Source organism: Cyanistes caeruleus, chromosome 3, assembly GCF_971803275.1.
Source record: "Cyanistes caeruleus chromosome 3, bCyaCae1.hap1.1, whole genome shotgun sequence".
NCBI classification, from domain to species: domain Eukaryota; kingdom Metazoa; phylum Chordata; class Aves; order Passeriformes; family Paridae; genus Cyanistes; species Cyanistes caeruleus.
In genome coordinates this window covers 24,858,859-24,885,524 of record NC_141703.1, presented here as the reverse complement: position 1 = coordinate 24,885,524, position 26,666 = coordinate 24,858,859, and the positions used below count along the sequence as shown (strand labels likewise).

The following is a 26,666-nucleotide window of genomic DNA, read 5'->3' as shown; positions in this document are numbered from 1 at the left end:
CCAAGCTGGACTCTCTTCTGCATAGTCCTCATTTGAGGTAAGCTTCAAAGCAACTGTTCTGCCAGAATCCCTCCCTTGCCAAAATGATGCAATACAGTCATTGTCACAAGAGGAGAAAGTTTTCCATGTTCCTGAAGAGACTGAGCACTGTCATCTCGCATACTGCAGGATGCACTTCAGCTCTGAGGACCTTCTTAGTCCAAATGCATACATTAAGAAAACACAACATTATGTCATTAAGATCTGCAGGTACTCAAGTTTTCTTTACACAATATACCACCACCTATAACATATTTTGTATATTTTCTGGTTTTCATCTGTCACACACGTGCTTGGGAAGTAATCTGACACCTAGTAACAATGTAAATGTATTCAGTATACACAAGTGTAGTTGTATAGTACAATATTTACCTACATTTCTATTTTCAGTATGTTTGCCAGCTAAAAAATCTCTTCAAAACTATTCAAGAGAAAAAGTGTGTGTGTGTAGGGAGGGAGCCTGACAGTTCCTAAGTCCAACTTCATAAGGTATTCATAAAAACTACAACAGCAACTAACAAGACCATAGCAAACCTCTGTTAAGTAAAAAGGCAGGCAGGTTCTGACAGGAACAAGACCTGACTTCTATCTGAATCTGCAGAGCACTGGGCTCACAGCAGATGCCACACTGTCCCAATGCCACCTCCATTCCTCTCTCTGTCCCTGCTGTTCTCTTGCTGAGAGGGACACAGCAGCTCACTGCTCTCCTCCCAGGACCTGCCTTCACACCTGGCATCCCCACCACCTCTGCACGGCTTGCTCCCTGCTCAGGGCTAAGCAGAAGGGTCCCCCTTCCCACAGCTCTCACCCTTCAGAAAACCAGTAGATGAGCCCTTCCTCACTGTGCTTCACAACAAAGGAGGGCATGAGAGGGCTAAAGAAATCAGAGAGCAAGAACTCCTCTGAAAAGTCAGGACAACAGCGTATAAATTGGGAAGCAGACTCCACTCCCTTTTTAAGCTTTAAGGACTCTGAAGTTCTGCTCAAAACCCTCCAACTCTCTCTACCCACCCTTTTCTCCCAACTTTCCTAGTTTGCACACCTTCCTTCAGATGATTAACTCCTCTTCTATCACAGAAGCAATGAAATCCTCTTGTGAAAACAGTTTGCTATATTTGAACATGAGCATAACGTTGAAGCCTTCTGTGCATTCTCAATTAATAGTGCAATACATTTTAATTGCTAAATGAAAGTTCATTTTATTCTCAAGACCCAAACACCACAAATGAAGCAGTTACACAGAAGCTTCTCACAAACCACAGAGCAACTCATTTGCAAAACTGCTCTGAACAGATCTATACCAGTGCTGTGGTTTAATCTAGCAGGCAGCTAAACACCACTGAGCCATTCACTCACTCATCCCCCAGCCCCCCCCACAAGTGGGATAGGGGAGAGAATTGGAAAGAAAGGTTAAACTCATGGGTTGAGATAAAGGCAGTTTAATGTGACAGAGAAGGAAGAGAAAATAACAACAACAATAAGAGAATATAGAAAAGAAGTGATGCACGAGCACCTGTTGACCAGGGCTCAGCCAGCCCCCGAACAGCAGGTGGACACCCACACCCCACAATGGGTGGGACACCTTCAGTACTGAGCATGACACCACATGGTGTGGGATATCCCTTTGGTCAGCTGGGATCAGCTGTCCTGGCTGGATCCCCTTCCTGTCCCCCAATCTCCTCCCTGGCAGGACAGCACAAAAATCTAAATAGTCCCTGCTTTAGTGTAAGCACTGTGCAGAAACGACTAAAACAGTGAGTTATTGCCATTATTCTCATTCTAAATCAAACATTCAGCACCTATACCAGCTTCTAGGAATAAAATTAACTCAATTCCAGCCAAAACCCGGAGGACTAGTAAGTATTTACTGTGTCACTGCAACTTGCCTTGTGCATACTGACCACCAATACATGACTGAAACATTCTGGATGTATTCTGACACACTAGACTCACCCTCACACATGCTTCATGCTGCAAAGAAAGGAATCTGCACCCATGATAGATCCATTGTGCCAGACTCTACAAGCACACTGTCTTATATGTTTCTGTTCAAAGTACCACAAATCATGCAATACAAAAGAACTGCCAGGAACTAAAATGGTCTAATTCAAAAATATTTTTCACTTGGAAAGTACTGAACATAAACCTCAAGTAGCAAAAAAAAAAAAAAAAGGTACTAGCACATCTCCCAGCTATTTGTTACATTATTCATTACAAAGGCAGGCTTGTAATCCACCTTTGTTACTTGATAGCTTTTTTCTAAGTATTTTTAAAATATTCATATATCAGGTGATTTTGAACATGCACCCAAACAAGGAGGTTCATTCTTCCTCTTTAATGAAAGCCACTGGACTCACTTTAGTCAAGAGGTGATAGCACAATTCCATGCTACTGCTGATGCAAGAAGCCCACACAAGGCAGAATCACAAGAAATAAATTCTCATGGAAACAGAAGGAAGGTCTAAATGAAAAGGGAGCTGTGTAAGGATTTGAAAAGCTACCATGCACATTTGTGTTTTAGACTGGGTTTCACTAAATAAAACTGCAACAGTTTCTGATACTAACATTCCTTCCTGTCCAATATCGTATGCTCCTGTCTCTCTGTTACCTTCTCAGCCAGCATGACACTATACATGAATAGTACACAAGATGAGGAACTGGCTTAATCTCAGAAAAAAAAAAAAAATACTGATTTTTCTATCTGTAAGACACCATTCAAGTAGTATTCAAAGGCTCCTCTTCAATAGGAATACAAAGGATTGGTAAACACATGAAACACAGTCTCCGTCCTAGACCTGCTACTATGTGCATCATAAAAATTATTCGTATCACAGGAAGCCATTCTTATGAAAATAACATAAATAAGTCAAGCAGAAGCATCTCCCCATCTTAAAAACACATATTTACATGTGAGAAAAAGGATAGAAATGGAGGGTGTGAGGGAGAGAGAAGTAGTCATATGTTGGAAATCTGTATGTACCAGACAAGTTGCAGTCACACACTACACTTTGCTGTAAGCAATATCTAAAACATATTCAGAATAGTTTTGTGAACAAGTAGAAACTGCGGAGTTGGGGGAAGGAATACAGTAGACACATCTTAATTTAAAGACATAACAGTAAGATCTCAGCCTAGAAATCAAAGTTCACAATGTGCACTCTGCAAGCAAAGAATGGTAACTTTAAAACATTGACATTCTGGAAAATGTTAATGACATTTAAGAATCACGAAGGCGTTTGGCAGCACACCTTCTGGGTTAGAAAGGCATTATGTTGGAACAAACTCAGGAGCAAATCCAAGGAATCTTGTTCTTGCAAAATGATGATAGTCTGAATGAGGGCTGAAAGGAATAGATAGGTGATTTAATTTCTATATCATCATCCTAAGACCTGCATAAAGCTCTTCAGTACTAGAAACCTATTTATTTCTAATTCACTAACAAGTGAATGTCAGCCAAGTCCGTTCACACTAGCAGCATAGCTCTACACCTTCCTTATTGAAACAGGTCTTTGAAAATCAACTGGCAGAATACCTTTCCAAGTCCACACTGGTAGTAGGATTGTAGCTGTAATGATCTAAAGAAGTGGGGAAGGCTCAGGGGAAAGAAGCATCATCTAACAGATGAACAGCTGTGTTAGCAGTGGGTGTGAGGGAACAACACAGATAGGTACCCTTGCTCCCAAAATATTACCTGCTCTAGCAGAGGGACACTGGCATTCCTACAAACATTTCCCCAAGGCCAGAGCTCCATTGTAGACATTCACAGGCATTTGTATATCTTGATTAAATCTTGAGTGCTATGAATTATATTTAACAAATTTGCATGCAGTGTTCTGAACCTTAAGGGCAAATCCCTCTTGTACAAGAGAGTTTATAATATACAAACACAGGATCTCCCTAGACTGTGTAAGACTGCCAGGTTTGCTTTATTACTTCTTTGGTTTGTTTATTATGGAAAAAAAGTCCTGGGTTTGGCATTGCTGCCTCTAATAAAATGACCATCCTTGAATCCTAGAGGCAAGTAGGTCTCTTGGCAGGTAGAGAAGATTCTCAGATCCATGGCTTGCCTATTTCCATTAAGCAGTTACTATCTTACCCATCAGTATGAAAGTCAGAAATAGAAAATATTTTTGAGCTCAAGAAACCTGTTAATATTAGATATTTGCAGATAAGCAAGCATTAATATTTCATTTGATGAAAGCCAGCAAAAAAAAAACTCCTGCAAGATGCTACTCACGGAATTTGATCACACAGACCACAACACTGTTCACAGGATATATCAAGCATTCTGCCCTTTAAACAGCAGATATTAAATGGTTTCCATTAACCTGTTTTTGTTATTATTCTACATTCAACTGCTCCTCCAACAAACTTCACTGCTGTTGAACTATACAGTGATTTCTCCAGGGCTTGTTTTGGTTCTGCAAGCTGTCAAACAGTTCAGGTCAAAGAATAAGAAAAGAGCATTATATTCAGGAAGCTCAAGCTCCTTTGAAAGACAACAAAACTAGACTAAGGTGACATAGGTACAAGATAATCACAATGGTAAAACTTGCTAGGGCTCAGGTAGAAATAAGCCATCACTTTTTCATTTTTCTCTCCTTTGCCAGACTTCTGTGGAAGATATACCTGCAGTGAGTTCCTTCTAAACTATACATATCCACCCATATTCTTCTAGATCAGAGTCCCTCCAGTACAACAAGTATCTAGGACCATGTTTTGAAAAGCTGGTCATGCTCCTCAGAAGGGAGTACAGTTAAACGTCTTCTCAGCCAAAGAAAAAACTGGATGGGAAAACAGCATTTAAAGCAAAAATGGCAAGAAGCAGTATATAGCAAATATTCTATTTGCCTAAGGAAAAGGTACACAATAAGATGTGAAATGACAACACAAGTAGCTATTCTACAGTCTCATCTATAAAGACATTCAACAACAGGACTAAAGGCTCAAAGTAGAATAAATGACTCAATACTACAATTATACTAAGGAAGCATTAATGGCTTTCTGAAAGGAAAAAATATGGAAATTCAGTTCCTGGTGGAGGTCTTAGGAACATTTTTTAATTAGTAGGTCTCAGTTCTTTGTATCCGCATACAAGAAAACTGTATTAAAAATAATTTTAAAAGCCCAATTCTTGCAGCACATTCTTCTGGTTATTTCTGGAATCATGCTTTGCTTTACAAAGATTGCTGCAAGCTCCAAATTAAGTATTCTCTTTTCTCTGGAACACTTAAATATCAAAAAATACTAGGGGGTGTGGGCAGGGAGCCATTGGTTTCCTCTGAGGAACAGCGATCCTCCTCATTAGAATTTGAAATACCCTTTCTGAATGTTTTATTATCTTTCTAACAACCCAAACTTACTGGGAAGCAAGAGGAAGAAAACAAGAACAACTTTCAGACACCAGCACTTTTCCAAACCAACAGATTTTCTCACCTCTGCCCCTTATTTTACATGGAGGAAAACAACCAAAGTTATCGTGTCCTCTAATAAATGGATCTGCAGATGAAAGCACCTCTAAGAAGCCATCTACTGCTGTGCAACTTTCCATTAACCACAGCAGTTTATCCAATTCTCAAACATGCCATAACAAAGTCTCCAAAACTGGGAACCTACAGAGCTCCAGCAAGGCAAGAAGCTCTGACATGGCTTCGTAAAAATACAGCACCACTGCTTCCAAGATGAGTTCAGATCTGAGAGCAAAAAGTGCTTGTGCAATGCTGATCTTAGGCTAATCAAACCACTACCATGCCTTCACCAGGCTCACAAAATTACACACACAGAAATCATCTGATCCAACTACCTGTAATTCACATTCGGTGTAAGGCTCAAGCACAACCCTTACAGGCCACAGAAAACTCCACATTGTGGAACACTAATTAGGAAAAGCACCACATTAGTGCACAGGATAACATCACATCTCCCTATACCAACCTAGAGCTCCCTCTGATACCTGTATTGTCCAAATGTTTCTGTTATTTAAGGTACCACGTATGCATCCACCCCTTTGTCAAATATTTGTACTCACCACTAACTCTTCGTTCGTTCATCTGCCCTCTCTGAAAATATCCCCTAAAGCGGCTCCAGAGATGCTCCTCACACTCTTTGCTCAATGCAATCTCTAAACCTTGACTGCAACTCAGGAAGCTTTACACAGACCCTACACAGGGGAGCTGTGGCATCTTCCCAGTTCCCAGGATGAGGAAGGCACAGATTCTCCAGGGCTGACTCACACCTTGCTAACAGAGGGAAAGCGCCCAGGAGCAGCGGATGGCCAAGAGGCCCCCGCCAGCTCCTCCCTGGTTGAATCCAGGTTGCCATTGCTCTCATCTTTGGCCACAGTTAGGGGGTTGGAAAAATTAATGAGAAAACAACAGGGAACAGACAATGTACAAACCATAAATACACGCACAAGAGCTCCATAAGTCCAAGCATTTGTGCCCTTTCTTGCCAGTTTCTGAACTCTCTGGTAGCTTGGGAGTAATTCCTGTTCCAACATGCTGAGCTGGAAGCTACTGCTGCCAGCTACCTCCACGTAAGAAAGGTGTTTCCGGCAGGCTTGCTGAGAAGCCCCTGAGGCCAGGTTAACAATTTGACTATTCCCAAAAATATTCAGGCTCTCAGAACAAGGCCAAAATTATCTTCTCTTTTAATCATTTTTCTTCGTTTTCTGGTCACCCTAAGGAAAAGAGCTAACAAAAGCTCTTTGCAACTTTCTGCAACTAGAAAAGAGAACAAACTGCAACAGTGTAACTATTCCCAGCCTGTCACAATTGCAATAGCTTCCAGCTGTGTGACAGACCTGATAAAGGAACTTAGGAAATTAGAAAAGGCTACATCCCCCTCTTTAACACTTACAACACTCACTTTATTTCTGCGTTGCCATCTGAAGTACCTCCTCCCCCAGTCCTCCCCAGTTCATGAATGACTGACACGTGAAGCTTGGATCTGCTTACATGCATGAATGTTCAAAATATGAAAAACTCACTGTGGCCCTAGAAAAGACAAATGGGAGTGACAGCTGCTCCAAAGCAAAAAGAATGCTTGACATAAAGCACTGTTCACCCCAGAATCTGGTTTCTGAGTATTTCAGAACTTGATTTGGGTTTCTTCCCAAGAAATCTTAAGGGATTTTCTGTGTATTTGAAGGGGAGAAGGGAGGGTAGATGAAAATGTAAGGACTTATTAACAAGAGGAGTGCTAAAAGCAGTCTTAATTTCCATCTTCATCCATGAGGGAACCTGAGATTAAGGACAAGTCCTGCAAGTATCATTTATTTCACTAATGATCTTTCACTGTTTAGAGGCCTCAGGAAAGCAGAGTGTTTTTTAATGACATTCAGTTACTGCCTGGCAAAATCACAGGCAAGACCAGAGGTACCAAAAGACCCTGTGAATTAATTAACACAATAATACATTAATTTAAGTTCAGAAGCACTAGAAACCAATTTTTCCACACAAAAAAAAATGTCTCCAAGAACTGAAGTTACAATACCTCTCACTTTCCAACGCAGAGAAGCTGAAACCTGTTTTTAATCTCATCAGTTCCTTCCCACACACCAACATCAAGTAAACTCGACAGCAGTATGTACTTGCTATAGCTAAATATACCAGCAATATTCGAGAACCTAATTTGCAACCCTGCGAACACACGTTCGGAAAAGATGGCAGTTTGCTGGGCTTTTATGTAACGCAAATTTAAATAGAAGAACCAGCACCTGCCATTTTCTTCAATTAGCATTTCACTCGGCAGTGGGCAACTTAATTTCTCTAAGCCGACCCCTGCGGTTCCACGAATAAATCGGACACAAATTACACGTACCGAGAATTCGCTCGGACAGGGGAGCAGCGGTTTTAGCGGCCCCGGGGCCGGGCAGAGCCCGTCCCCGGCACTCGCTGCCGGCAGCGGCGGAGGGACGGGGCGCGGCCCTGCCATGTGGAGCCGGGGCCCGGTCCCAGCCAGACAGCGGGGCTCCTCCGGGGAAAGGCACCGGCCAGCGCCGAGACAGCCCCCCGGGCTTCCCGGCAGCCCCCCGGGCTTCCCGGCAGCCCCCCGGGCTTCCCGGCAGCCCCCCGGGCTTCCCCGCAGCCCCCCGGGCTTCCCCGCAGCCCCCCGGGCTTCCCCGCAGCCAGGGGAGGGGCGGCCGCCACCATCTTGTCAGCCGCGTCCCCAGGCACAAAGGGAGGGCGAGAACCCCCCGCCCGCGGGACCGAGCCGGGTGCCCCCAGCCCCGACTCACCTCCAGGCGCAGGGAAGCACCGCAGCCCCGCAGGAACTCGCGGATGTTGCTCAGGCACTCGCCCTCCGTCCGCGGCTCCGGGTACACCTGCAAGAGAAGAGGCGGGCGGCTCAGCGAGGGGAGGAGATGGGAGCGCACCGCGGCGGAGCGGCGTCCCCACCCCGCCGCTCCCCTCACCTCCCGCTCCCGCGGCGGGCAGCGGCGCCGATCGCTCCCACTGGCGGCTTTGAACCGGGAAGTAAACACGGAGCACAGGAAATGGCGTGCGAGGGCGGGGGGCGGCGGGCAGGAGCGCGGGCAGGGGTGCCCCGGCCAGGCGCGGTCGCGGGCGGCTCTGCCCCGGAGGGGCGGGCGGAGGGAGGGAGGGAGGCGCGGCCCCGCTCGGCCCTGCCCAGCTCGGCCCTCCCCAGCCCAGCCCAGCCCAGCTCGGCCCTGCCCAGCCCGGCCCAGCCCAGCCCGGCCCAGCCCAGCCCGGCCCAGCCCAGCTCGGCCCTGCCCAGCCCGGCCCAGCCCAGCTCGGCCCTGCCCAGCCCGGCCCTCCCCAGCCCTCCCCAGCCCAGCCCGGCCCTCCCCAGCCCTCCCCAGCCCAGCCCGGCCCTCCCCAGCCCAGCCCAACCCAGCCCCGCCCCGGCCGCGGGCGGGAGCGGCCCCGGGCCTCGCCGCACCGGGCTTCTGAATTTTTGGGAATGCTGGTGCACGGAGCCCGGTGCCGTGGCGGGTTTGGCTGCAGGGCCAAGCGGCCCGGTGGGCAGCCCGAGGACAGCCCCTCCCCGGGACGAGCAGGGACCGCGCACAGGGCGCAGCCGAGGGTGGCCGGTGTCGCCGGTGGGGCTGGTCGGTGCCCTCGTTCTGACTCCGGTCCACCCTTGGGTATCGCTTTTTTAACGAGGAAACATATCAGAAATGCTCCGGAAACCCCCGCGGAAAATATCGGCACTCGGAGTTAATAATCTACCAATTCCAGGGTCTGATGTTAGCGACCTTCATTTGTAGTTTATTAAACAGCCCCTTCCTACCCCAGCAGAAAAACAACTTCACAAAGAGGAAAGCCTTGACTGAATTTAAGACAGTTTTTGGCAACACAGCTGTCTGCTCTCTGCAGCCGCACTCACGCTGCCTTCAGCTCAACCTCTGTCTACCCCAAAAGCAAAGTGCAGCCCTTCCACGGAAAAGCAGCCAGCCCCAAGAGCTCCGGGGACATGGCTGAACGTACCACGGCTTAACTAAACTCTGTGTGCACATTAGCATCCTTTCACAACAAATTCATTGATTTCTGTGAAGCAGTTTAGCAAACAAATCACTACCCAAAGTGGCCACCCCGTTCTGTCAGAAGGGGAAAGCCTAGCACAGAAGTGCACTGGCGAGTCGCTGGGAGCCGAGGTGTTGCAACACACAGCGTCATGGCCTTTGATCATGCATTGCACTCAGAGGAGGTTTTGTCAAACACACGTGTATGTCAAGGTTACATAAACTCACAGCATAATCCACCTGCATAGCACTGGGAACTTCACATAAGGCTGACTCCAAACATTCCGCCAAGGTGAAACCAAGGTAGTGCCTTCCCACACGATTATATGTGAGGTACCTCTGACCCCATGATACCGCAAAAAATAACAAATGTGACAGCATGACAGGGTGAACCTGGCACAAAGAAATTTAAGACACACGTCGCTATCATTTTCTACACAAAATTCAGATGATTCTTCAATTAAAGCCACTAGTCTGTAATACTAGGAATTTGGTAACAATAAGAGTTGAAGAATTTTCCTTTCCTCAAGGAAAGCACACATACCCACACCCCTCCAATGTTAGATGTCTCTTGTTAGAAATACTTTTTGATTATTAACTTATTTCTTAATTACAGTAAGAAATTTAAAACTATCACACCAACATCCCTTGTTAGAATAAGATGCTGGGAATTTTTTCAATGTTGATGCTTCTTCTATGCCCTCTCCTATATGTTCTTAATATTCACACAACAATGATATAGTTGAAATTTATAAGTTTTATCTTAAACTATTTGCATAATAACTGAGGTTTATCTCCTTTTACATGTGCTACTTCCTTGTCTCTTTTTTGTACCCCCCCCATTTTCTTTTTCATCTACTTTGTTCATCAAGGCCTCTTTTCACTCTGAGAAACCTTAACATTACTTCTGCTCTTCAAACACAAATGACATCTCCCAGGAAATCACAGTAAATCCAGGTTTCTCTTAAAAGAAGCAAATGTCTTGGCTCATAACATAATCCACATTTATGCAAAATGTCCCAAAGGCTCCAACACATTAAACTCAGTAATTGTAAGAAACCCAGATGTGTACTACCACCTCATACGAGGCTGCACATAATTCATAAAAGACTGAACAATAACTGGAAAGAGGCCAAAAAAAAAAAGGTCCAGGTGGAAGAAAAGGGAGAGGGTAAGGAGAGATATGATAAGAGAAAGGCAAAAACTTTAAATTGCTGATTAAAGAAACAACAAGCAAAGAAATCCCAAGCCCTGCAAATTGTTCCCTGTCAGATCTGGAAGCTTAAAATACATGCCAAATACAGCACTGAGACCTTAGCCATGCCAGCACCCTAATGCATGTTTCCAGTTAAAAATCACCTTCCTCAAAACAATAAAATAAGATACAGTAAATCTTTAGAAATGCTGTTTCTTCCTTCAAAGCAAGGGAAAATACTTTGGAGAGATAAAAGAAGCAGGGTACATTTTCTCAGCTCTGTGGCTGCAGCGGCATTTTTATACAACACAAGACAGAAGCATATGGGTAAAGAATTTAAAAATATCTTAGCATTTCCATCCTGCTAGAGATGTAAAGCATTAATGATCCAATAAAATGAAGCAAACCCGCTATTTACCTGGAAAATCTTAATGTGATTCTGGCAACCTTCTCCTACAGACAGCTGAGAAACACGGTAAGGGACCTGAAGAACAAAAATCAGCCCTGCAACAGAATGTTGAAGTGCAGTTATGTGGGCCAGGCCCATGATAAAATCACACATATGGTACATGATATCCTTTACAGTTACAGGAAGCTCAGGAGCATGACCTCTCACACAGATCACATTCATAGCCTCACACACTATCCAAAATCTACCAGAACAACACTCAAGCAGACCACAGGCAGGTAAGTCCTAGTCCACCTGAAAGACGGCAAATACATTCAGAGACAAAGGATAAACAAAAAAAACCCTAGGGTCATATTCCTAAATTCCTTAGCTTAATAAAAAGTAGGTTACATGTACATAAAGCCAGTGAAATAAAGAGGTTAGGTATTTTTCCTTCCAGTATTTGCTTTATCCTTTCCCTATCACAGAGCAACACCACTAGTTCATTAATGGGGGTTGTCTACTTCTTATATATATACACAGCTCTTAGTACAAAGAGGCCTCAGTGTCCAACTGGAACCTCTGTGTGCTCTAGTAATACAAATAAAAAAGGTTAATAGTAATTAGAAAAGACAAGGGTTCCAGAGGGGCATGACAGATTCTTAATTAGGGACCAGGGTGCCACGGTGGAATCCAAAGAGACAAGAGGAAGGTAAAATGCAGAACAGCCACTGTTTAAACCACTTCTTGGTGGTTCAGGGACAGGTTCTGATTAAGATTTAATCTCTCGGGGAGCAGTGCTGAAAACCACAGCTAGTTCATTGAGGACACTTACGTGATGCACTGCACCTATCAAGGAGCAGAGTACATTTCCCACCATCCAGAAAAGGCGGGGAACAATGTGTGATGCAAATATATGGTACCTAACTAAATGTTACATCCCTTTTGATCAGTTTGAATCTATGGTTTTAAACAACATAAGTGAATAATAAAGGGCAATGCAGAGAGTCTGCATCAGGAAAAAGAATGGTGGGTGATCTTAGAAAAAATGAAAAAGGAAAAAAAAAAAAAAAAAAGAAAACCCACAGTTCTTTGACTACAATCTCAAGTAAACATTAAACATTAATAAAAAGTAGGAGACATCTTCAGCTGCATATATGGAAAATTAGCTGTTTACTTGCATTCATCTGCTGAACAATATGACAAGCTGGGTCACAGAGTGAGAATTCTACAAAGTCTTTATATAGAAACTGGAATCTACTAGATAGACCGAGTAATAACACGGTTCCTACTTACATGCAACTTAAAACAATCATTTATCTAGCACAACATATAGTAAGTGCAACATGTTTTACTATGTAAGAAGACTATCTCAGTTACTAAGAAGCAGAAACTAATACGGAATGTAACATTAGCTGCAAACTAGTAGCCAAGTTCAGCAGACATGTAAAAACTGTCCTGTTCAGGTGTAAGGCTGCTCCAGACAGAAGTTCAGTGACTGATCCTGTAAGTAGTGAGAAATCCTATTTATCCTGCCTGGAGCCTTTTACATCAGATTCCCTTCACAGCACAAAACAGTTTTCTCTCCATGTTTCAGAACACCTTGTACACACAGAGCATTACTGCTATCTAATCAGTAAAAATATCATAACTGCACAACGCAGTGAAGCTAAGGAAAGGGTCCTGTGGATAGCATTCAGTCCCACAGCAGCTGTGTTTCCCTTGCTTCCAACCCCTTTGACTGGTCAAGGACAACTGCTCTTCCAATGGAGCAAACACCTCCTGCACAAGCACTACAGCCTGGGATTTGCTGCCAGGATTTGTGTTCAGGGATAAAAACAAGATTAAAAACATCATGAGGAGGAAGCTTGGCCATTCTCACACCAGTCTGGGTGGTGAGCTGCAGGTGTTTAACTGTCCAACACCTCCTGCACGTCCCTTCCCTCCCCACCCCTCCCAGCTGCCGCCTCCTGCCTGCACCTGCGCCCATGCCCAGCAGGGCCCATCCCTTTCGGCATTCGGGTTTCCTGCTCTGTTCCCGACCACTGGCCCTCACAAATTGCACCCAGCAGGGATGGAAAAGAAAAAGAGGCTACACAGCTACACAGGAGGACATCCTCTGCTTCTCGAGGAAGCATCCGCTGCTAGGAACCAATGGCAGGTGCAGCACTTCCTCCACAGTCAGTGAGCAGTTGGGCTGAGAGGACTGCAGATGGAGCCCCGTGCTCCTCCCAGGACAGCAGGAGGCACAGCTGCACTTCAAAGGATCACATCTTCCACATCTCTAAGTAAGGAGCACTCTGCAGTTGAGCCAATCACTTAAAGGACCGCACACCATACTGATGGCACATTAGCAGGATGCTGTAACTAAACTAAAAACACAGATCAGGATTCTCAGCACAGTGCAGTTTTGTTTTAAAATCAGGTGTTTTGACAGAGCACCAGACCTTTGCATGATACAGTTCCTGCAGTACTGCAGGTCTTTAGCACTGACTTTTCCCACCCTATAAAACCTGCGACCCACAAACTTCTCAATAATAATTTTCACAGCAGCCAGCATGGGTGAGACACCTGTATTTTGGCTTGAGGGAACCCATGCTCTGAAAGCACAGCAGCAGGCAGTCAGACAGACACATAGTAAGAGCTAGATCCAGCAAAAGACTGACACTCCTACAGGTCATGCATAAAAGTGCCAAAATTTTACATTTCCACAACTCACCTAGGCTCTACATACAATACAAAGAGGAAGGAAGGTGCCTTATGATATGCCCTAAAATTCTTATTTGCTGAATAAGATACCCAGCCAGGAAGTTAATCAAAATACAGCAGAAAGTAGGAGCAGGTATCTACTTAGTATCTCAAACTCCAGAGAGTTCTCCTAGACTTACAAGAGTCCTTTGAGTGTAGTTTCGAAGAACTCTCTGGAAAGTGGTTAATGTCCATTTTTTATTAACAATAGAGCATAAAGGTTCCCAGACTTCTTGCCCTTGGACACCACTATTAATGACAGCCACAGAAGCAGTTCTTAGATCCCATTTCCGCACTCCAAAGCCATCAGCATGACTAACCCCATATGTGACACTCCTCTGTTTTACATCCTACATCCCCACACTAGTCCCTGTATTCCATCTCTCCCACCTCAGACCACACACCACCACCTTCCAAACCAGCAAACCCAATCCCACACTTAGCTACACAAACGTAACCCACTACCTTTTCTTTACCATGCCACAGGCCACATCAATTCATCAGCCAACACTCTGTGTTCCCTCAACCTCCACTTGGCAATGCTATCTGAAACCAGGAGCACTTTTAGCTGGCTGAAGACTCCTCTGATACCTTCCTTTGCACACATTCAGAAATGCTCCTCTGCCTGACTAGCCATCATCAACAGTAACCTACATTAAAACACACAAATGTTCTGTTTTAGCTGCTTCAGTTCTTTAGTGTAATAGCCCTCAAAACCTAAGTTCAGCTAAGTTTGCAAATGAAATGTACAGTTTGGTTAAAATGCTAGCCAGGTCTTGTGGCAGCCTTTATAAACAGGACCTTAACAGGGCCTTATGCAAAAATTAGAGCTGCTTTTTTTCCATTAATCTGCCCTCCAAAAATTACTCTGTAAAAGTAATTCAGCTGTTTGAGCTTGTCTTTTCAGATATGTACCTGAATTAAACAATATTCAGGAAAACAGTACATTTTTTGCAATAGAAGTACAGTACTTTTGCCACTTCCTTTGGACCCTGATTAAATTCCCATCAAAGTACATTGACTCAAGTTGCATCAGGGAAGGTTCAGGTTGGACATTAGGAGGCTTTTCTTCACAGAAAGTGTGATTAAACATTGGAATGAGCTGTCCAGGGAGGTGGTGGGATCACCCTCTGTGGAGGTGTTTAAGAAAAGACTGGATGGGGCACTTAGTGTCAAGGTCCAGTTAACAAGGTGGTGTTCACTCAAAGACTCGATGATCTCAGAGGTCTTTTCCAACCTAATTGATGCTGTGATTTTGTGGAATACTATAAACTGACTCCCATGAGGCAGATTTTTACCCAGCCCTAAGATACAAACATGATAGTCTAAGGGCACCAGAGCAGTCCATATGATACTTTTATTTTCTCAAGTTTACATCAAATTTTTGTTTTTCATACAGAAAACATAGGTTGGCAGCATTAAGAAAATGAAAATGCCGTGCAGGTAAAACTTACAAGCTGTCTTTGCCACTGCTACAAGGATCTTGCAGGCCCCCCCACCTGTGACCTGAGCTAGGCAGGAGTCCTACCAGAACACATGCACAGGAGTGTGCCTGAAGGATGTGATATACACACATAAGAGAGTCTAGTTGCAGCTGCAGCAGTAATCTGCTTTCCCTTCTGTCCTAAAGACTAAGAACTAATATTCCTAATTCCTGTGGTTTTGCTTATTTTCTTTCTATTTTAAAGAAAAAGAGGAAATCAGCTAGCATGCAACTGACCCCCAACCCCCAGCAGCATCATCAGCCTCAGGCTGCAGAGCTCCAGGGGTGCCAGCATTAAGCGTCCACAGCAAGATGCGTATTTCCCTGAAGTCAGTGTGTGAAAAAAGCCCGATGAGGTGTAGCTCCAGGTGTGGGCTTGGCAGGAACTGAACTGAAGAGATTCCCCTGTGAAGGAAGGCTGATGGGGAAGGATTTTGCCCCCCTTGTCACGTAAACCCTGCAGTGTTTCCTGTGGAGCATCGCTGTTTTGATGCAGCGCAAGCTCAGGCTTCAGGAGTCCAATCACTCAGGGTTTGTTTACACTGGGAGAGCTCTGCTGCTAGATATGCTGGCATCGCTCCTCAGTGTGGATGTAACATATGCCAGAGAGGGAATTCCTCTGCCAGTCTAACAGTACCACTTCCCCCAGTGACATTAACAAAGCCAACAAAAGCACTTCCCTGACAGCACAGCTGCACCGGTGGGGGGTATATGATTTTTACTGCTTTCCCCCTTCCCCCACCCCATGAAAATATTCCATAGGACTACCAAAGCCCTACAGAAGGGATGGATTCTCTTCTGGGCAAGCTGCCAACATCATCCAATAGCACTCACTGCAGAGCAGGAAAATGGAGACCCGTATTAAATGCACTTAGACCCAAGCAGTGTTTCATCAGCCAAGAAGGGACAGGGGCCTCTGCCCACAGGGTCTCAGTGATCTGTGATGAGGAGCAGCACAAATTGAAAGAAATTTGTAGATGAAGCTTGCACCCCTCTCGAGCTCCCCATCACGATTACAGTGCTGAGGCACTGAAAGATGTTGCCCAGATAAGTCACGGATGCCTCATCCCTGGAAGTGTTCAAGGCAAAGCGGATGGGGTTTTGAGCAGCCTGGTCTAGTGGAAGGTGTTCCATGGCAGGGGTGTTGGAGCTAGAGGATCTCTAAGGTCCCTTCCAACCCAAACCATTCTATGGTTCTATGACTCTGTAATGGCAGCAATCACATAACACTGAGAGATGTGGAGAGAAAATGGCTTTGCTCTAGGCAGCAAAGTGAGGGAGAGAGCAGAAGTGTCACACTGGCTGAGGATCAGGGAGTAAAGCTTAGCCAGCCAAGGTGCAAGCCACTGCTTCCATGCTGCCAGCTCACAGTATTTTTGCACGTCCTGTCATGCTCTAAATGTTTTAAGGTTCCAGCTCTTTAAATCACAGCCATTGGATAACAACTAATTAAAATTGTTATTTAAGGAAGATGTATATTGAATTCCCCTCAGTGATTCATACCCAGATTTTAATATTATGCATGCATATTATATATAATATATATAAATATATATGTCAGTGTATGCATAAATACACTTACATACATACCTATTCTGCAAACTTCAGTTTTAAAGCCAAACTTACAGTTTTCTAAGGCTGGAATTACAATCTTAAATGTTTTCAGCTGAACAATGTGGTGCCATCAGCCACTAGCATGCTGTGTAACCAGAGAGGAGCCTGCTGATGGCATCCTCACGGTTCTTTTTCTCCACACAGACACAGCAACTGGAGGATAGTCTGGGTAGCAGTAGGGCACCTGAGGGCTAAAGAGTCACTTTTTCTCTTGTCCATATTGCGTACAGACATAGAAAGAATGTATATAAAATCTCTGGGAAAGACAGTAATGAAAGTAAGTCCAGCAGAACCACATTATTTTTCCACATTTTCTCGCAAAATACAATTTAATGGCCAACAGTTTTCTTAATTGCCCTCTCTTCTCAGGATCTGGCACACCCTTATTTAACCCATTCTAGATGTTATGCATTGACAGGATCTGGTTTTCAAGGAAGAAGGCAGCACACATAGATATAAGTCCTCTGCTTCCTCAATGAGCACAGGCAGATCGTATTTCCTCAGATAATATCCCAGTCACCAGAATTACAGAGCCAGTACATAGACAGGAAAGCAAGGGCATTCTCCTTCAAAGCATTTGTGCATCCCTGCTCTCACAAGGCAGTAGGAGTAACATGGTTAATTGCAAGTCTGTTACAGGACCAAAAAATCCTACACAGCTCACAGTACCCCTGATGAGAACAGCATGTATGCAGGAAAAAGGCACTCTAATGACTTTGTTTGGGATAACTTTTCCCCAGGCTCTCGGCTCGTCCTTGCAGTGCCTCCACTCTGGAGCTACAGCATTCACAGACACAGCGGTGTTCCCCGAGCACGCAGCCACGGCAGGCACACCTGTCCAGCACGGATTATTCTTGCCAGAAGCACAGTAATCTCCCTGGGAGGACTATTGCTGAAGGAAGAGAGCATATGCACATTAAAATGCAGATTTTGCTTCCTGCCTCCCAGGTCTAGTCCTGTGATGACCTGCTGCTGCTGCTGCTGCTGCAATACCAGCAACCACAATACCTTCCCAACAGATTTCACTGAGAGAAGGCAGGACAGACTTTGGGGTCAGCCAGGCAGACCCCAAAAACCTCACCAAGGCATCAGGGTGAGAACATCCTGCCAGAACTTCCAAAATGTAGGTTGCTCAGGGCCAACTAGCACCTGGAAATTTCCACCTTACGAGTAATGTCTGCACTGCTGGTGGGACGTTCTCAAACTCTGGGCCCTACATTCAGCCAGCATTGCACTCTCTGCAATGACACTGGGCTACAAAAATCATCACTTGTTATTAACTCTGGGTCCAAAACACCTTTCCTTTCTTCTTCCTTCTCAGCATGTGAAATACCACATGTTGGTATTTGAATTATCACATGTTGACGCCTTGTCACAACAGGAGAGAAGTATACTTAGCTCCGATATTTACATGTGAATTCAGAGATAAATGAGCATAAATCTCCTTTTGCTGAGCCTTAGGCGCACACGCTTCTCACAGGGACAAGGGACAAGGCTGGTGACATGGCTGCCACACGTGGCAGCCCAAACCCTCCTTTTGCTCACCCTCCCAGTGCTTGTGCTCACACAGAACAATTCATTTGCCTTGTGAATCCCAAAGGGTTAATTTATTCCCGAATTACAATTCAGAATGCCTCATTTAGCCAGAGACCTCTCTCATTAAAAAGAGAATTGTACAAATGTATGAGGTATTTGTACAAAGATCTTAATCTTTGCTGCCATCAGACCTGGTACTATCCCAATTAATAACCAAATTAATGTCAACGCCAGTACCCAATCCTCCACAGGGAATAGGAATGACGTTTCCTTTCAGCCATGCACCAAGTCTCCTCCAGCAAGAGAGAGAGAGAGAGAGCTGGATCTGTTTTCCCGGGGCCAGCCCCGTGCCGTCCGTCTCCCACCTCAGCCATGCGGGAGCAGCAAGAGGAAGCGGCTGTGTTTTGGATCAGCCTCCCACGCACACAGAGCAGCTCCTGGGCTCCTCAGTCCTACGCTCAGTGCGATGCCTGGGGATGGTCCATTCGACGGAGGGGGGCCAGGGCGAGCCGCACCCCCAGGCATCCCCCGGCTCCACAGCACAGAACCGGCTGCTCTCCTGCCCTTCAGGAGCCTCTGACGGGAGCGGGGGCACCACGGGCTGTCAAATGGCTGCTGCATCGCATTCCCCGATGCGTCTTCCCCCTTCTCCCCAAATACGAACAAAGCTGTCCTCAAAACGACGCTTTCTGTCGAACAGCTGACCAAAAATAAAAGTACAAACAAAACTTAATGGAGCGCAAAGCCTCACATGACAAGGAAAATTCCCGCTCCAGTTCTGATCTCTGTTTACAACGTTGAAAGTGGGTCAAACTGGTCTGCGATGGAGGAATCTGTTTGGAAAATGATCTCTGAGAGGAAAAGCATCTAAGCGGCAGACAACTGCACTGCAATGCTTCCACGGGGATCCCTTCCCTGCCATCAAAGTAATTCAGTTTTACCACACAAGGTTGAAATTCTGTAACTTGAAATGATGGCTTTTTATTCAAATTATTGAAATTAAATTAAGATCGATAGAATTCCCTATCTTTTGGAGCAAATCAACTAACCATGTTTCAGCACAGATCTCCATGCCTTAAAAAAATCTAAGACATGGCTGGGTTTGGACAGCGGGGGGAAGCTGTTGTCGGTTTTGTTGATTTTGCTATTTTTTTAAATTTTTTTTTTTCTTTATAATTGCCCTCACTTTTGTTCATTTCCTGTGTTCAGGGGAAGGTTATTGTGCAGTACCATCACACTGCCTAACCCAACTATTTTGTTTTACCCCATCATGGTCTCTTTCAAAATGCAAAGGAATGTTTATGACATTAAATGGAAGTCCAAAAATAAGAAACAGTCTGTAACAACATCATTTTCCAAGGTATTTTCATTCTGACTTCCAGAAATCTAGTGAATTTAATATCTGTCCTTTCCTGTTCAAGATAAAAAATTATTATCATGTAAACAAATTCAGCCAAAACTTCCTGGCAAGAAGCTCTGTAGGTTGTTCTGAGCAATGCTGGTACACAAATACACAGCAATCTAAAGAAAGAATATACTAACCAGCCGTGAAACCCACTAATTTCTTTTATCGACTTATGAAAATTCTGTTCTTTGACCTTCAAGTGCTTGATTCCTTTTATGGTTGCAAAATCTTTATTTATTAAAAATCTCCTACTAATTACTCTCAGGGTACCCAGAGGCTTTAAAAAGCACGAAATGCCAAAAAAATTATTATTACTACGTTCTTGCATATATTGAATCCTCTTTCTAACCTGTTTTTGAAAGAAATGCATTTATAGCATTTTCTTGAAAACATCATTAAAGGCACCCCAAGCTGACGTACATTTCTTCATATTTATAATTGTTTTGGTTTTTTTTTAATGTTCTCTTTGGTTATAGTTACTATTTCGTATTTACAGAAAAATGAGCTCTGTGAATCTTCAAAGTGTCTGCTAATCTCAGATATTTATAGAAAGTTATGATCTCAAATGATTTTAAGAACTGAATCAGTCTACATCCGTGGGACAAACCTTGTTTCTTTTAGACTTCAAAAATGTCCAGTTTCAGCTGAAGATTTTCAGGGCAAATAAGGAATCAAAAGGCTCATATTTTAAATGCACTCACTATAAAAAAAGTAGCAAACAGTAGTAGCCAAAAAGACCTGGAAAGAATACCATGGCACAGGAGAGGATGGAAATTTTGTATCTGTTTACCAACAAGCAAAGAAAATGAATAAAGTAACATGTAAACAGCTCAGACATAACATAGATATGAGGACATGAAAGAGATATGAGGTATAAATCCTGAGCCTACAGAAAAAGAATATTTACAAAGTTAGACGAAAAAAGGAGTTTGTGAGTCTCTCAGACGCATCTATGAATTAGAAAGTGCTTTGTGAATGGCCCAGGGAAAAAAGTACAGTTACCCTCACAAAACCAAGGATCCTCTTAAAATTTTTTTTTTTTAGAGGGCTATTTCTCCCCAGACGTACAGCTAAGTCAGGGCCAGAGGAGACACACAGGGTCAGCAGGGACGTCCATGGCTGCCGCCTGTCCCAGCTCCGTGCTCCACGCGGGGCGAGCTCGGGGAGGAGGGGAGGAGGGGAGCCTCCTCCTCCCGCCCTGGCTGCCACCCCAGCCCGCACGGTTCCCCCTGCAACCCGCGCTGCTGCAGCACCAGGGGCTCGGGGAGCCCCGCTGACAGCTCCTTCACACCACGCTGGGGCCGTGCCTGCCCCAGCAAACCCTCCTCTGCGCATGGGGGCTGTGAAGGGACTCGCACCCGAACGTGAGAGGTGTTTGCTCCTCTGAGATGAAAAGAGAGCCTTTCATTCACTAACCGAGCTGTCCCCAACTACACCGGAACAGAAAAGCACATTAAGTCGGGAAACACTCTTAACACTTATTTCTGTTATGCTTTTTTGTTTATTTTGATTTCACTAGAGCCTCTTTCCCAGATTGAGTGCAGGACCCCATTTTACTAGGCTTGACATCTACAAAAAGGGGAAAGACCTTTTCTGCCCTAAAGCTCAGAACCCAAAGTCCAAGAGGTGCTCAGGGAGCGTGCCTGGAGCAGCAGTGTGGGACAGGCTGCCAAAACCCTCCTCGGGCTTGGTGCCACCGGGCAAAAGAGCCTGAGGACGAGGAGGCGTGGGCAGAGCCTGTCAGAGCCACTGGATAGCTAGGTGGAGGAACCCCACCTGCTCCCAGCCCCACGTCACATGTGTCACCTCGGATGGCAGAACAAGACGTTTACTCGATGGCAGAACAGGACATTTGCCTGTTCTGGAGCCCCACGTTGCAGCCCAGTATGCTGGACAACAGTTTGCTCGTCATGTACCACCTCTACAAAGCTGCAGCCCCTTGGGAGCAGGGACATCCTCTTCAGCTCTACCACCTGAACAGCCACTTAGGGGAAAATGGTGGTGGGGAAAGCTGGCAGCAGCAGTGGCAGGGGCTCCAGCTGTCCCAGCTAGCCCCACTGGCCACCAGGGTGGTCCCTGAGTTACCCATGCTCACACAGCCACCGACACACTGTGTCCGCTATCATCACTTCCAACGCCCGCCAATAGCACTGCGAGCTCCTGTGGGCTTATATGGCCATACCACCTCCCAATGTACCTGTGAATTTGGGAGGCAAGAATGATCTACTACATCTGCAGAATGTGGCTCCAGTCCAGAACCGAGACCTCCATGCTACAGTACAACATGAAACAGTCACAACCCTAGTGGGTGGCAAACTGAGGAACCAAAGAGGGACAGCCCAGCCCAGTGTCCCGCTGAGCTCAAGGCATTGGTTTCAACTTTGTGGGTCTGAGAACTACTTGAAATAGAGGCACAAGAGGTAACAAAAGCCCACTGTCAGCAGGCTCCAACGAGTGGAGAACTCTGCTAACTGCAAAAGGTGAAAAATACGATGTTATTTTCAAGCAAGGAGTCATCCCATCAGCATAGCAGATGACCTTCATCAATCTTCTCTTCACCACCTCGGACTGGCACACAAAGAAAGTTTTTTGTCAATATGTGTATCTCTGTGTGCGCTAGGTTACTGAACATCAGGTTAGACAACGGTACTGTCCCAAGTTTTGGGGCACAACCAAACCCCTCTCGCTCTAGCTGAGCTACGACGGGAATTACGTAGGCACACAGAACACATAAAAGTTACCTGACAGAGTACATTTTCTTCAAACACAATGCAGACTAGAGCTGTAATGCGTTTTTTCAGCCAAAAAAAAAAAAAAAAAAAGAAAAAAGAAAAAGAAAAAAAGGATTTTTTTTTTTTTTTTCCCACAGGCTACCGAACAGTGAAGGACCCAAATAACGCTAAACAGCCTTCAAGAAAACTAAGCATCAAGCGCTAAAATGTCCTTCAGAGGCTGGAAGGGATGAGCTGAATCACCTCCCAAGCGAGGTGAGGCACCGGCTGTTCCAGCAGTTGCGTATATAAGTTTGCAGCCGGCTCGTGGTACACAAGAAAAGGGTCCATAGTCCATCCCCCAGAATTAATGCATCTCCCGTGCACAGCCAGGACTCCGCTTCGGGGAGCGGAGCGTTTGTGAAGCACTCGCAGAACAGTGGCCCGCAGGGGGAAGCCCCTCCGGCCCGGCTGCCGCTCCCCGCTCTCCCCCGGCCTCTCGACGGGGACTGACCCCCGCTCCGCCCCCCGCGCCCCCCACCGCCCTCCCCGGGCCCGGGGGTCCCCCCTCCGGCGCGGGGGGCGGCGCGGGCGGGGCCGGGGCCGGGGGCGGCGGGCCCGGCCGCACAAAGGGCGGCGGGGCGGGGGGCGCCGGGCACTTACTTTGTCTATGGTGCCCGGGAGCAGGCGGTCGAGCAGGCGGCACAGCACCACGCCGTCCTTCAGGGAGGACTGAAGGAAGCCCTCGGGGTCGGAGATTGTCTTTTTGGGCGACTCCAGCACGCCCAGGGCGATCAGCCACGTAACGGTCTGCTCCGCCGAATTCATGGCGATGGCGGCGGCGGGCGGGGGTCGCGGCGCCCCGCGCGGGTTTTGTGTCTCCCCCGGCGGGGGCTTCAGGCGGAGGCCGGCGGCGCCGCCCCCATGTGAATGCAGATGACGACGCCCCGGCCCCGTCGCTACAGACACATGCAGCTGCAGTGCCGCCTCCTCCCCGCCCCGCCGCCGCCGCTGCCGCCGCCGCCGCCGCCGCCCCATGACATCACTGGCAGCGGCGGCGGGCGGGGGCCGCGCGCCCGCCGAGACCCGCGCACCGCTCCGCGCCCGCTGCGCGCTCCGGCCGCCGGACGCCGGGCGCCCCCTAGCGGGCGGGCGGCGCCTCCGCGGGCGCGCAGCGCGGCGGGAGCGGCAGCGGCAGCGGGAGCTCGCCGGGCACCGCCGGCCGCGGGGAAAAGTTGTGGGATCCCCCGGCCCCTCATTTCCTCCTCGGACGGCGCCGTCGCGCAGGGAACGAACCCCCACAAGCCTTCGGCGCCAGGCTCGGGGAGACCGGTTTCGGACCGTCTACCTCTGGGAGCACCGGCAGCGGGTTCCGGCCCGGCCGGCCGCATTAACGCGATCTCTGCCTTTGCCCGTGGTTCCCTTGCGGGAGGAAAGCCCTTCGGGAGCCTCGGCTCAGCGGCCGGGTCGCGGGCTCGCCCCGGTGCGCTCCATCCCCGCCGTGCTCCTGCCGGGATGCTCCATCCCCGGAGCGCCTCCCGCCAGCTTCCAGCCCGATGGTCTGCGGCACCGCCTGGGAAGCCAACGGAAATACTCAGGACTGTGAAGGCTAACCTGAAACAGAGCCTTCCTGTGCCTTTTATTCTGACAAAAACCGTTCCTCAAGGCTTTGCTCGGACAGGACACCACGAGCAATCAGTATTTTTTTGTTAGGAGCTGGCTGGTGTGGGCTCCCTCTGGGTCCCTCTGTTGCCATCAGCCTCCCTGATGCAGCATACATGCCAGGAGATACCACCACAGCCCCTGCTCTCCCTTCTCGCCCCACCTGACTCCCTCGAGGGGCAAAACGCCTTCAAGGCAGGGGCAGAGGGAATAACGCCAATCCAAACTCATCTCGACTGTTCTGCTCCCAGCCTGGCGTACTGCATGTTCTTCTGACCCAGGATCTCCTTCCAAACCACGGGCCAACCCAGAAAGAAAGAGATGCATTTCGACTTGAGACAAGATAATCTAATTTCAACACTCTGTCTCATTCTAACCCATAATAGGTGCAGATTTTCTTAAATTCTGGCACTTCAAGTAGACACCTCTTCCAAAATTTGTTTTTCCTTTTGCTCCCTGTTTTGGTCGAGGTCAGAGCAGCAGACTGGCCTCTGCCAGTATTAATGCCCACCTGCACTCAAGCAGGTGGGAATAAACAAGTACAATGCACACAGCAATGGTCAGAAGGCATTTATTATCTTGGCATCCCCAGCAGGGGTTCCCCAGTAGCTTCCCAAGCAAGGTAACCAGCAACTGGGGATATCCTTAGCACTCGCCCATGGTAGAAAAAAATGGGCATGAGTTTATGAAGCTTTTTATGTGAGAGATGTGATGAAAACATGATCTAAGTGAAAAGCACATGGCTGATTTCAGTAGAGAACATGATATATGACATGTCATGGGAAAACCCATCCAAAGGCAATGGAACAACAACGTATTGCAACACAGAACAGTGATCTTAACAAAGCATTAAGGGTTTCACTATAAGCAATATCTGGGTTACCACTGAATGACATCCATCATGTATCTCCTCACCATTCTTCTGCACTTAACTGTACATACACCCTTCCATATTTATTTGGAGAAACAGCTTCTGATCAAATAATTTGCCAGCTATCAAGAATACAAACATGGCAGTTCTTTGCCATTGGAAAGTCATGTGGAGGGATTGCCAGGAGACTTTTGAAAGAAGCTTGACACAGGTCAGGAAACCATTTCAAGAACTTAAAAGGAAAAAAAATGGAACTGCCCAAAAGATTTAGAAGCATGCCACTCCCTTCCTGGCTTCCTTTCTTGTCAGACTTTCCCCTACAAGGTATTTACTGCAAAGCACCTGAACTCTCTGCACAGGTCCCTTGTTTTATTCTCTGCTCCTGCATGTCCCAGTACTGTCCATTTGTACTGCAACCTTGTAGGACAGACAGATATTTTGCATCTGTACCATCTGGCAAGTGGTACCCATGCCATGGTGGGAGTTGTGAAGTAACACAAACAATGAAACATACAATTATTTCAAATCCGCACTCCTTTGTTTCACAATTAAAGATGTTCTGATTCTCTTATGTCCTGATTCTGGTTCCACTGTTGCTTCTAAATCATACACTCATGACATCTTTATTCAAGCATCCATTTTGGTAGTATTTAAATACTCTAAATTATTTTTGAAGGCATCATAGAGAGATGATTTTAACCACCTTTTTCTGCAAAATATTTAAATTCATGCAAAGCTGAAAAATGGTGGTACTGACTCTCATAAACAAAGGAGATATATATGAAGCATGTATGTAGGTTCTGGTAACTTCCAGGCCTTAAATCTGTTTATGCAAGCAAAAAGATTCTTATATTTGGTGGAGGAAGGTATCTCATTTTAATAATATCCGGACCTCCTTTGAACAAGAAATAAATCAGGCAGCTTTGACAGAGACCTAGTAGATTTAACAGCATATCATTTTCTATAAATAAAGATTAAGCGGTTGACAATTTATTTGGTCTTTTCCAAGCTTTTGTCGTATTCTTATGAGAAGTTACTAAGGAAACCAGGTAGGCACAAGGTACAAGGTAAATTTCTGCCATGGTTGAAAGACAAAACAGCAGGAATAAATTTCCAGTTTGCAATTTGACCAAAAAGTTATCAGTAGAGATACTTCCTCTGTTCTGCCCTATGAATTAAGTGAAAGTGTCCAAAAGACGATTATACTTCTGTGGGTTTTATTTATTCTTTTAGCCTGAGCAATTGGTTTGGGAAGAAGGAGAGCAGGAAAGAAAGGAAAGAGCCAGTAAAGAAAGCTACTCTTTCATTTTGGACTTTCATTTGCCATTTTCCATTTTCAGCTATTAATACCTTGTCTACCTGCCCCTGGGCAGCAACGAGATGCTTTGGCCAGATACACAAGTCTCTGTTTTCCATGTGCCAAGCCAAGGTCAGGATTTCAATGTGGAGGTGACTAATTAATTATCAGTCCAGCTTGAACAGAAATTGCCTTGACAATCTGTAATTAACCATATAGGGGTCATACTG

General features: G+C 46.1%; 1 protein-coding gene across 7 annotated transcripts in view; it reads right to left on the bottom strand.

Annotated features, from left to right (window-relative positions):
* Nucleotides 1–23,663, bottom strand: part of ARHGEF7 (Rho guanine nucleotide exchange factor 7) — a 117,991-nt gene extending 94,328 nt beyond the window's left edge. For 2 of the 7 annotated variants that reach the window (XM_086880184.1, XM_086880185.1), the window contains exons 1-2: nt 23,270–23,663; nt 8,279–8,365 (exon numbers count right to left, since the gene is read on the bottom strand). In XM_086880184.1, coding sequence (XP_086736310.1) covers nt 8,279–8,365; nt 23,270–23,644 — 462 coding nt within the window. In that variant the 5' untranslated portion in view covers nt 23,645–23,663. Of the gene's footprint in view, nt 1–6,436; nt 6,887–7,533; nt 7,868–8,278; nt 8,366–8,455; nt 8,656–23,269 lie in introns of those variants that run through there. The other 5 variants (XM_086880189.1, XM_086880188.1, XM_086880190.1 and 2 more) reach the window with 5 other exon arrangements.
* Nucleotides 23,664–26,666: the final 3,003 nt, after the last annotated feature.